Source organism: Mus caroli, chromosome 9, assembly GCF_900094665.2.
Source record: "Mus caroli chromosome 9, CAROLI_EIJ_v1.1, whole genome shotgun sequence".
Classification (NCBI taxonomy): Eukaryota; Metazoa; Chordata; class Mammalia; order Rodentia; family Muridae; genus Mus; species Mus caroli.
The window spans coordinates 69,598,088-69,610,492 of record NC_034578.1 but is presented as its reverse complement, the minus strand read 5'-3'; the positions used below and the strand labels follow the sequence as shown (position 1 = coordinate 69,610,492).

The following is a 12,405-nucleotide window of genomic DNA, read 5'->3' as shown; positions in this document are numbered from 1 at the left end:
TTGTGAGCCACCATGTGGTTGCTGGGATTTGAACTCTGGACCTTCGGAAGAGCAGTCGGGTGCTCTTACCCACTGAGCCATCTCACCAGCCCCCTGGCAGATGTTTTTAAAATGCTCTTTGTTTTTATGTTTATTTATTTTTTTGACTATGTATGTGGGTATGGATGTCTGTGCATGGGAATGTCACTGTATGTGGGAGCCAGAGGCATTGGGGTCCCTGGAACTGGAGTTGCCCAACTTGGTTGCTGAGAACTGAACTCTGGCCTAGTGCTCAAGCCTCTGACTTCCCTCCAGCCCCTGGTAGATGTTTTCAGTTGTGCATGTGTGTGTGGGGGGGTGGGTGTGGAATGGGATGGGCAGTGCAGAAGCATGGTGATGCCTAATGAAATGGTAGGCGTACACTCAAAATAAGGACACTTCGAGATACTTATGTATAATTTTAGAAAGATTTGTGTGTTGTGTGTGAAAAAGGTTACTTTCCATAAATTTAAGATATTTTGAAAACGACTTTTCTAGTATATATGATCTAATTTTATATACTTTCATGTTAAATTGCAAGAAACCTATTCATGGCCAGGTCACTAGGTAATGTCTGATGGAAAGCTGTTTTATTTTGTGTGTCCTCTACTGTGGCCAGACATTCTAGGGAATATGATGGCATTTCCCTCATGTAGCAGTGGATAATAACACAGTGTGGTCCATGATATTAGTATAGATATTCCAGACAGTAGGTCAGGGGCAGGTGAGCTTTCCATGGAGAGGGCCAGGTAGCAAATGTTTTAGGATTTTTGGGCTTAGATAGTCTCTGACACAACTTAGATAGTCTCTGTTGTAGAGTGAAACCAGCACAGGTCATGAGTGGTGTGTGTAGATCCAAGGCAGTGGGTCATGAGTGGGTGGGCGTAGATCTAGCTACTGGTGAGCCAGTGTATGTATACACCTACAGAGATGCCTCATTCTAAACTACAGACATAACTAAACTGAAGATAAAAAGTTGAGGAAATAAAGTGGATTTAGATTTATCTATTCTCTTATTCGATGCCTGTTACTTAATGTCATTTTAAAATTTTATATATGAAATCTGTGCCAAATTCAAAGCATTAAACAATGAGAAAGGCAGGCTGGGCCCTACGGTCATGAGTTCATAATGTTACGAAGAGAGACCCTGACCAAGTGTTCAAGTGCACTAGAATGGTCGTGTTGAGCATGGTTACAAGTAAAAGTGCTGCAGTGGGTTATTTGTTATTAGTGCATGTGCGTGTGTGTGTGTGTGTGTGTGCACGCATGCCTGTGTGTGTGTTGCATGCATAGACGAAGATCAGAGGACAACCTGTGGGAATTAGTATTCTCCTACCACCATGTGGGTGCTGCAGATAAAACTCAGGTGGTCAGGCTCAGTGCATTTATATGCCGAGCCATCTTGCCAGCTCTGACTCATTTAAGAAATGGGTACCCTTTGTTATGATTTACACTAATAAAAACTTGTACATTCCCCTAAAAGAATATTGTCATACCTTCTCTGTAGTGAATTACTTAACCTGAGCACTTTTTATTTGCCATTATTCAAAGTAAATTTACGTCTAGGAACTAGAATCAAAGTGAAATGTAATTCTGTATGTATATATAATTATTAAAATATATGCATACATCTAGATATAAGTTACATAGAAATCAACTTATAAATCATGTCAAGTTAATGTATAGCTAGCTGGAATTGGAGCAATATTTCCTCTTTAGGATATAATTACTGTTGAATTTCGTGGTCTTTCAGCGTAGTATCATGTATTTTAATGTAGAGCTTACTTTTGGTTTGTAGAGATCTGTTGTCATCTGAAGGGGCTCATCCATGGACAGAAACCAAGGTATGAAGGCAAACTTTCCATAAATGCAACCACAGTCTGTACAATTTAGGATGTTTAACTAAAAAACAAAACAAAACAAGATTTTTATTTGTGCCACCTCATGCATATGGATGTCAGAGGACAGCGTGTGGAGGCTGGTCCTCCCCTTCCACCATGTAGAATCTGGGGATTGAACTCAGGCCATTACACTGAGCAAGCATCTTATCAGCTATCTTGCTGGTTCCTAGGGTTGGTTCGTTTGATTGTTTGTTTTTAAAGACAAGTAGGCAAAGAGTATGTCTCAGTAAACAGGATGTAAAACTTAATACTCAGCTGTGATCACTCATTCAGCATTGCTTATAAAGAGATCTTGGGCAATCTCTGTCTTGTAATTTCACTGAGTAATTTGGAGAATAGTGAACAAAGTTCTAAGGAAGAGACTTTATAGAATTAGGCTATTCATTCTCCATGAATCATAATCCTTAAAGTCACACAGGTCCTCATCCAGAAAGCATGGCACAGAGATCCATCAGGAAAGTGGGCTTCCTGGGATCTCAAGTTTCCATCCACAAGGGAGCTGTAAATTTCAATGCTAGCAAAGGCCTGCTTGCCACATGGTTGGCTAATGAGGGGAGCTGCATTCTATGAATCAAAGCATTCTGATTTAATATTCACTACCTGGCTGATTGTACATGCATCTTTGGAACTCATTTTCTATATTCCTGATTCTCTTGGTCTGGGTGCTGTTTAGGTCTTTCCTGCATAGTTCTGGGATTCCTGAAAATGCAGTAGAATTAGTTATATAAAAATACCAATTCTTATTTGTAGCAAAATAACAATTGCATATGTTACAAAATTGTTGGAGCTGGAGAAAAGGCCCAGTGGTGAAGAGCACTGACTGCTTGTCCAGAAGACCCAGGTGCAATTCCCAGGGCGCACATGGCAGCTCACAACTCTCTACAACTCGAGTCTCAGGGTGTCCGGTGCCCTCTCCTGGCCTCCAAGGACACTGGGCACACATGTGGTACACAGACATACATGCAGGCAAAGTACTCATATCCATAAAAACCAAAAACCAAAACCAATCTGAACAAAATTTCTGTTGTTAGCGATTATTATTAGACTTTGGCACTGGAGAGATGGCTCAGTGACTAAGAGTGCTGACTGTTTTTCCAAAGGACTGTAGTTCAATTCCCAGCACCCACATAGCAGCTCACAACTGTCTTAACTCTAGTTCCAGGGGATCTAACAGCCTCACATATGTACAATAATGATATACAGATGAAATAAAAAGTTTTAGAAAATCATTTTTAAAAAGATTTATTTATTTATTATATATAAGTACACTGTAGCTGTCTTCAGACACACGAGAAGAGGGCATCAGATCTCATTACAGATGGTTGTGAGCCACCATGTGGTTGCTGGGAATTGAACTCAGGACCTCTGGAAGAGCAGTCAGTCCTCTTAACTGCTGAGCCATCTCTCCAGCCCCTAAAAAAAAAAAACATTTTTTAAATGAAGAAATGATTAGACTTTTAGTTAATTATAGTTTCACTTCTTTTTCTCTAGCCAAAGACCAAAAACACTGGTCCTGTAAACAAGATTCAAAACAGACTCCACTCTGCAGATAAAGAAAGGAAAACAAATTCAAGGTACAGCACGGTTTGACATGTGAGAGTCTGTTCTACTCCTCTGCGGCTCACAGTGTCTGCATTCTCAGTATGGACTTTCTGTTTCTCCCGATTTCTATAAAGCTCCCAATACAAAGCGACTGCATCATACTCAGTAATGCAGTTAGTGTTCTCTAAAACAAACTCACTACCTTCTCATACAGATTCCTGCCATTCTAATGAGACACTATTGAACCTGGGACTGAGATCTGGGTTTTGTTTAAAGATTTTTTTTTAATGTGTGTTTCTATGAGTGTTTGCATGAATGTGTGCCATGTACAGGTGGGATCCCTCTGAGGTCAGAAGAGGGTATCAGATCCCCAGAGTTACCAACAGTTGTGACCTGCACTTAGGTGCTGGGAGCCAAACCTGGTTCCTCTGCAAGAACAAGTGCTCCTGACTGGTAAGCTATCTTTCTAGCCCTTGGACCTGGGTTTTCGAGTCATTCTGTCAGGTTCTTGTAAATTGATTAGATTGTCTTCTAGTTCTGTACTTCTTGACAGATGCCATCTATTTAGTTTGTGAGATGGATGGAATAGTTCGATATGGTATAAATTAGATTGTATCAAAATTTTAACTTACATTCTGCTGTTTTTGTTGTTTTTAAAGATTATGAGACTACCTTTAAGATCATAAACATGTTTTCATGAGACTGGCTTTTTTTGTTTGTTTGTTTGTTTTTGGTTTTTGGTTTTTCGAGACAGGGTTTCTCTGTGTAGCCCTGGCTGTCCTGGAACTCACTCTGTAGACCAGGCCGGCCTTGAACTCAGAATCCGCCTGCCTCTGCCTCCCAAGTGCTGGGATTAAAGGCGTGCGCCACCGCCACCTGGCTTGAGACTGGCTTTTTTAATAAAAGGAAAAGAGTTTGGATGTACTAACCGGTAAGCTGTTAAATCTTTGAGTCTGCGGTTTACCCAGGCTGCTAATTACATTATAATAATGTGGAAATCTTTAGTAACGCTTGTGCCTTTTAATTGCTTCAAAGGCAAAACAATAGAATTGAAGGGGCAGAAGATAGAATTAATAAAAACCAGCCTGAAGAGATCATTGGCTAAACTGCATATCCCACTGCAGGATTAATCCCCTTGTCCTGGGCTCCCAGTCAGTGTTTAAATAAAGGGGGTGACTGCGAGAGCTTAGGAGCATTTGCTGTCCTGTTAAAGGTCATCTGGGCTTCAGAATCACAGTCTGGGTGACATCCCAGTGTATTTGACCTGGTCCAGTCTTTAATGCTTTTGGGAGTGAGTTTCATTCCCTAATTCTTTCTCCAGTTAATGTTAAAAGTCAATTCCAACATTTTTTGTCACCTCTGATTCTTGTCAGAGTGTGTTTCCCTACGTGGTAAACAAATGTTAGGTGTGAGGACATGGTCATTGTTTCTCAGGATGGGGTGCCATCACCTGGACATTTCTTCTCCAGAAGCAAAATTAAAACTGTAGGCTGGATGTGACCAGTAGCCCTGCGTGTGCCCATCAGAAAGACTGAATGCCTCCTCAGACTCTTAGGACAAAGTCCTGGAAAGTCTCCACCGTAGCTGTCATCGTGTTTACACTTTACAACATGTCTGCCTGGTTGTTTTGGAGCACAGCTCCACCTCCTTTCCACCATTCTGTTTCTGCTCATGTATGCCCGTGTGTTTTATTTCTTAGTGCTAAACTGAAATATCCTGACGGGCAGACTGCCAATGATGTGGCCATCCCAGACGATTTCTCAGACTTCTCCCTTGCCAAGACGATTAGCAGGATTGAAGGGCAGCTGGATGAGGACGGCTTGCCCGAGTGTGCAGAGGACGACAGCTTCTGTGGTGTGAGTAAGGACATTGGGACAGGTAGGGTTTCTTTTCTTCATAGCTTTTCCCTTAACATTACAGTTACTTAGTTAGAAAAAAGATTTGGGGAAACTGTTTCTTTAAAAATGTATCACGATTTATGGATTTGTGTCTAGATAATAATAACGTACAGTCATGTAAAGGATGGAGGGAAGGATGGAGAGTCTAGATGAAGCAATGTTGTTGACCAAGGGTGGTGGCGTGAGTGCACTGAACTTCCCTCTGCTTTCATCTCTGTCGGATATTTTGTATTGTAAAAAGTCATGACTATAGTATTGTTTTGGGTTTTTTTGACGTTTTCAAGTGAAATTAAAATGTTGTATAGCTTATCACTGGAATGAAGTTTCTCTGAATTCCTTTTATTTTTATTATGTTGTTTATTATATGTTAAATTGATATATATTTGAAAAGGATAATTTAATTGATTAGCAACACATAAGTAATCAAATGAGTTTTTTAATGAATATAATTTCCTTTCTGATTAGCTTAGACTCTGCATGTAACTAGCAAAAGACTGAGGTGGGTTTTTTGTTTTTTTGTTTTTTTTTTTGTTAAGACTGAGTTTTTAATTATCTAAAAGTATTGTATTCGTTAGCAGCAGTGCCTCTAAAATTACTGAAATTGTGAGGATCCACCTGTGCTGTTGGGACAAAAACCAGAACAATTGGAATGAGTAAGCATAGTTACTGTGAACTGTCATTTGGCTGTGAAATGAGCGGGTGTGCACTATGGTTAGCTGTGACTCCAATCTGGCTCCTGAGCCCCTCTGTGATAGCAGTGTCTCCATTTGAAAATGAGTTTGTCAAATGATGTCTTGAACCTAGCTAATATATCACAAGAGGCTGACAGTATCTGAGGCAGAGGGTCCTTCAGAGCAGTGTTGTTTGAGCTCAATACAGACCAGCAGTCACGTCTCAGCTGTGCTTAGCCATTCAGCCAGGGTGCTGGACAGTCAGTGGTCACCAAGGTCAGTGGCAGATTCCCTTATTGCTAGGATACATGGCTTGTATGCATTGCACTACATTGGAGACCGGCCTTTGCAGAGCTGTCTGGGGCCTGGGTTTTTATGGTTCTTGTGAAGCTTGCACACTTTTCGGCCCATGCTCCTCATTGATGTGGGTTTCCTGTGCAGTCCCAGGGCATTGCTTGTTCCACCCAGGTGCTTGCTTCTCCTGTCAGCGTGTTTTGATTGTTGGGTGTTTAGCAGGAGTTTTAGTTTTAAAAGTTTACTACAGATGATCGTGAAGTTTATCTCTGAACTTTATACTGAAGAGTCCTAACAGGTTGTGTGTGTAATGATGATCAAACTAGTGCTCTAGTTGGTCACAGTGGGAAGCAATTCAGTTATGCATTTGTAGCATCACCTGACCTAGTCAAGCCCCTGGAACTAGTAGAAGGAAGAACAATAATGAATCAGGAAGTTGGTTGTTACTCTTCAGATGCCTTCCAGGGTGTGCTGGGCAGATGTTTGTTCCTGGAGACAGTCACCCACTGCCCTGTTACAGGACAGAGATGTAGAAATCCAGGACCAGCAACAGGCTTTACCATGAACAGTGCAGTAACACTGTCTCGGTGCCTTCCTTCTTCAGTGTGCTTGACCTGGGAGAGTATCCTGTACTCCAGGAGCTTGCTTGGCATGTCTGGGTTATGGTTGAACTGAATGAGTCAGTTTGGGAGCACAGACTGTAAGATATTGAAAATTCATTTTTGCTAGAGAAAATGTTTATTTCTGTCAAATTCTTGGACATTGCCAACCTGAGACTGATATCAATTCTGGTTGATATTGTTTGGATCACTGTAGTAGATGTGAGACCGGTCTGTAAATGTGCAAGAACGCCAGTTTGTAGTGTGGTTCTTAGAAGAAGGAGTTTCTGTCTGGTCCCTCTGCCCTTACCCACTCTCCATGGCTGATGTGGCCACCTGTTGCTGTTCCTTTTAGTTTCCTACCTGTGGAGTGTTTAATGTTCACAGTGTTCCTGTCATGGTCTCCTGTTAGACTGTCTACTTTGGCCATATTTTACTTATAAAATATGATTTTTTAATAATTTATACCTTAGATTTGATTTTAAAAAAAAAAAGCAATCATGTCATGATTTGACTTCACAGAGGCTCAGATCCGATTTCTAAAGGCCACGCTCCATGTGATGCAGGAGGAGCTGGACAGCGTTGTGTGCGAGTGCAATAAGAAGGTAAGCTTGCGTGGCCTCTGACAGCAGTGCGCTACTGAAGATGTGACGGACAGGCAGTTTTAATTGTATTTCAGATTGCCTTATTTGGATTACAAGCTATAGTTAAATATCAGATTTGAAAATTATATATATGTATATGTATCTATATATACACATATATATATCAAACTATTCTGAAATTCTGAATTACCACAAAGCTTATAAAAATATTTTTTGAATATCTCAAAATTGTTAAAATTAGAAATCCTTATTTTTGACTTGCTAGATAAGCGTATTCAATATAAATATTTCACTATAAATGACTTCCATTTCTGATAGTGAGTATGAAATGGGCTTTATTTTTCTCAGCAAATCATGAAAATATCTCTTCCAAGACCATCTGAGGCTCTTGTTTTCTGCTGTGTGTTTTGATAGTAGATCTTGTACATTTTTCACATAATTCATAATATCATTGATTGTAGGAGGATGAAATTCAGGACTTAAAGTCCAAGGTGAAAAATTTGGAAGAAGACTGTGTGCGACAACAGCGAACAGTTACATCCCAGCAATCCCAAATAGAAAAATATAAGAATCTTTTTGAAGAAGCAAATAAAAAATGTGATGAATTACAGCAGCAGCTGTCATCAGTAGAACGGGTAAACATTTTGTCTTGTCTTCTGACCCAGTCCCCAGGACACAATGAAACTATTAGAGCTACATTCTTGTTAGCCGTTCATTTACTAATATTTACTGAAAACACCCCCTTAAACAGAATATTTGACAACTTTTTGAGGTACACATACTGTATTTCACTTTCTAGTAAAGTATGCAGTTCAGTCGGTGGCTTTAGTAGATTCATGAGTTCATGTAGCTATGACCTCACATAGAACATATTCACATTTTCCAAAAGATGTCTCTTACCCTTCATTCCTCCCCGCACATCTCCTGACCGTGCCCACCCTGGGTTTCTGCTGTGTTTATTGTCTCAGTGGACCTGTCTGTTCCTTCCACACAGACACAAAGACCTACAGTCATTGGAATTGATTTCTCTTACTGAACACAATGGCTTTTTTTTTAACTGTTCAATCATATTACAACACTAATTGTTTCATTCTTCTTTAATTGTGGAGTATACTCTATTTTGTATAACACATTTTATAATTTATTGTTTGTTTATGTATTTGTTTATCTGGCAATGCTGAGGTTGAAGGCAGCGCCTTCCTCGCAGGGAAAGTTGCCAGCTGCTCTCTAATGACTCACTTCACTTCCATCAACACAGAGGGTCCAGGCTCTCCACACCCTCACCTGCCCGTCTTCAGTTATCCTTTGGCTATAGCATCCCACTGGCATGAATGTACACACAAACATGCATGCATACAGTAAAAATCTTTACTAAAAATCATCTTTATTGGCTGGGTGTGATGACCTATGTCTTTAATCCCAGCACTTGGGATTCAGAGGCAGGTGTTGATCTTGTCATGTGCTGTGTGCTCCTCTGTGGTCTGTCTGTACCCATGACAGGACCAGGCTCTAAGGCTCTTCATGATCCCTTTTGCATCCCCTTGTTAGATGCTTGGGGATTGTGTCTGATCTTTTGCTTTGCTGCTGCTTTTTTTTTTTTTTTTTTAAGCATGTGTTTCCAAAGGCAGAAGTTTTAAATTTTTGGTAAATTGTATATATCATTATATTCAAGTTTTCATTCTGCCCAGAAACTTTTGCCTACACCAAAGCCATGAGAATTTTTCTTTTAAGTATTTTACATAGTCTGTATAAATCAGCATCATATGAGTCATATACATGTGATCTATTTCAAGTAGAGTTTATGTGTAGTATGAAATAAATGTCCATTTTTTTCATGAAGGTAAAAACATTGTGGGAAATACTGATTTATCCCCATTTCATTACTATGTCATTGACTGTCAGGCCCAGGTCAAGGAAAACTTTTAAAACAGGTGTAAAATTGAAACCTTGAGATTTTTCTCCCATAAAATTTGACAATATGTGAATTGGTTTCTTTGAGGGGAACAACAGTGGTTTTATCTGTTTTCAGAAAGCAGTGTGTCTTCTCTGCATGCTATAAAAGTTACCAGGACAGACATAGTGTTGGGCTTGATGGTTCAGCCTTTTATTCCTTGGGGTCAAAGCACTTGGGTGACAGAGACAGATCTCTGTGAGTTTGAGGCCAGTCTGCTCTAACTAGTGAGATTGATTCCGCCCCCAAAAGAGAGTTATCAGTGTACGATTGAAAACACTTGTTTTCAAAGTTTTTACCCAGGTTTTCTCTTAGTGAGCTTACTCACATGGAGACATGCCATGTGTTCCTTTGCTGTTCGTCCCCCTTGCTGTCCTTTTCGGATTTCTGAGAAGGAAGTTACAAAGTCACCAGCAAACTGAAGGGCAAAGGTCTATGGCGTTCTTGGTGAGACTGTTGGGAGGCAGCTTTGCAGGGGGAGCTGGGAGGGAGCGATGGTTCCCAGCATAGCTGCCTCCCACAAAGCTGTGCGGAAGGGCTGCGCAGCAGATGGCAGCCAGGCGCAGCTTGGTTTGTTTAGAGACCTACATAAGGAGCAGCATGTGTTTTGTTTTGTTTTTCCCTTTAATTACTCAAAGCCACAGAGATGAGTTTCAAAGATGATGTGATATAGCCAAGGAAGAAATATTTAAAAAGACAAGTGTCTAAAGTGAGCTCTGTCTCTACAGTGATTACTGGGTTTACTGAGTGCTCTTAGGAGGCTCTGGGCCAGCCCGGCCATGTGTTGTATGGGATACGATAGAGGTGTCAATATTACAAGACAAGCCTGAGTCATTTTTTTTTTGAATTTTATTACATATTTTCCTCAATTACATTTCCAATGCTATCCCAAAAGTCCCCCATAGCGCCCCCCACTTCCCTACCCACCCATTCCCATTCTTTTGGCCCTGGCATTCCCCTATATTGGGGCATATAAAGTTTGCAAGTCCAATGGGCCTCTCCTGAGTCATTTTTAATATTTAATTATTTATATGCATGTGTATGCCTGCATGCCTGTATGTCCACCAAGGGCATATGGTTGTCTAAGGCCAGAATAGGGAATCAGATTCCTGGAACTAGAGTTACAGGCTGTTGCAAGTGGCCTAATATGAGTGTTAGCAGCAAATGTTCTTAATCACCGAGCAATCTCTTAAGCCTTTATGAAGATACTGGTAGTGTCTTTTACACGCAACTATGATGCTGGGACTACAGAAATAAAAACCGGTGATAACTTTAAAAGTTTGTACTGCAGTGGGAGAAGCAAGCAAGGAAATGGTTTTAGCACCTGCAGCAGATGCTGTGCTAAACCATTTTCTGGATGGTCTAGAAGCTCTCAAGAAAAGGTATCAAATCAAATTAGATAACAGGGGTTGTATGGGAGGAGAAAAGTCCATGTCCACAGGGAGAGATGCAAGCAGTGCCGTGGAAGACCCTGATGGAACATGCGTGGTGGGGGAGGGAGCTTTTACCACCGAGTTTATGAGGTGAGGTATTTTCTTCAAACATTAACCGTCCACTTGCAGCAGCTCAGTATCTTAGAATAATTGCACAAATACAAGGCCCCCATACTTTACAAGGTAATGCTGTTTCTGCTCAGGTTGGAGAATTCCAGTGGGGCTAATGTACAGTCCTCCCTTTATCTCTTGTTTCTTCAACAGTAGACTTGGTCAGTTCTCCAAGAGCACTGTCCATGGGCAAATGACCTCTTACATTGGCCTTTTGGAGGGTTTGCAGAAGGCCTTGAGTGAGCTAGATGTGGAGGCGCATGCCTAGAATCTCAGCGTTCAGGAGGCAGACACAAAAGGCATGAGAGTTTTAGCCCCTCCTGGGCTACACTGCAAGATTCTGACTCCAGAAAAATTAAGTTTTAAAAGTTGTGCTCCTAAAACAGATATGGAGGATAATTACACAGTATTTTGAATCAGTAGAAGGAGGCAGAAAATACTAAACAAAAAGAGCAATATTCATTGGAGCTAGAGAGATTGCTCAGTGGCTAAGAACACTGGCTGCTGTTCCAGAGGACCCAGGTTCAATTCCCAGCACTCACATAGCGGCTCACAACCGTCTGTAACTCCAGCTCCAGGAGATCCGATGCCTTCTTCTGGGCTCTGCAGGCACCAGTCATACAAGTGGTGCAGAGGCAACAGTGCATGCAGACAAAGCACCCACCCCCCACAAACACAAAAGGGTAGAAATTTAAAAAATTATAAAGGCAGTCACAACTACATTTTTAGGTGTCTTTTTCGAATACCCATTTTGGGTGAGAATCCCCTGAGAACTGTGTCTCTTGATGCTTAGCCTGCAGCCCTGTGTGAATGAAAGCAAGAAACATAGAAATGAAATAATGTCAGACATAAAAGGGAACTAATGATATTTCAATACTCCATATTTTTTAACTGCACAGGAATTAGAAAGTAAAAGAAGATTACAAAAACAGGCTGCCTCAAGTCAGAGTGCCACGGAGGTCCGTCTGAATCGAGCTCTCGAAGAAGCAGAAAAGTATAAAGTGGAGCTGAGTAAACTCAGGCAAACTAACAAGGTATGCAAAGCCAACAGCTCCAGGAGTGCTCACCGCGGGTGTGCTCACCCTTGGGAGTGCTCACCTAGAGAGTGCCCACCCCCAGAGTGCTCACCTAGGGAGTGCTCACCCCCAGAGTGCTCACCTAGAGAGTGCCCACCCCCAGAGTGCTCACCTAGGGAGTGCCCACCCCCAGAGTGCTCACCCTTGGGAGTGCTCACCTAGGGAGTGCTCACCCTTGGGAGTGCCCACCCCCAGAGTGCTCACCTAGGGAGTGCCCACCCCCAGAGTGCTCACCTAGGGAGTGCCCACCCCCAGAGTGCTCACCTAGGGTGTGCCCACCCCCAGAGTGCTCACCTAGGGAGTGCC

The 12,405-nt window shown here is 41.6% G+C and overlaps 1 protein-coding gene across 3 annotated transcripts in view; it reads left to right on the top strand.

Moving 5' to 3' along the window:
* Positions 1-12,405, top strand: part of Tex9 (testis expressed 9) — a 56,135-nt gene that overhangs the window by 30,336 nt on the left and 13,394 nt on the right. For 2 of the 3 annotated variants that reach the window (XM_021172496.1, XM_021172495.1), the window contains exons 6-11: positions 1,817-1,862; positions 3,411-3,493; positions 5,161-5,339; positions 7,446-7,528; positions 7,990-8,163; positions 11,923-12,057. In XM_021172496.1, the coding sequence (XP_021028155.1) occupies positions 1,817-1,862; positions 3,411-3,493; positions 5,161-5,339; positions 7,446-7,528; positions 7,990-8,163; positions 11,923-12,057 (700 nt within the window). The remainder of the gene's footprint in view (positions 1-1,816; positions 1,863-3,410; positions 3,494-5,160; positions 5,340-7,445; positions 7,529-7,989; positions 8,164-11,922; positions 12,058-12,405) is intronic. The other variant, XM_029481054.1, reaches the window with a different exon arrangement.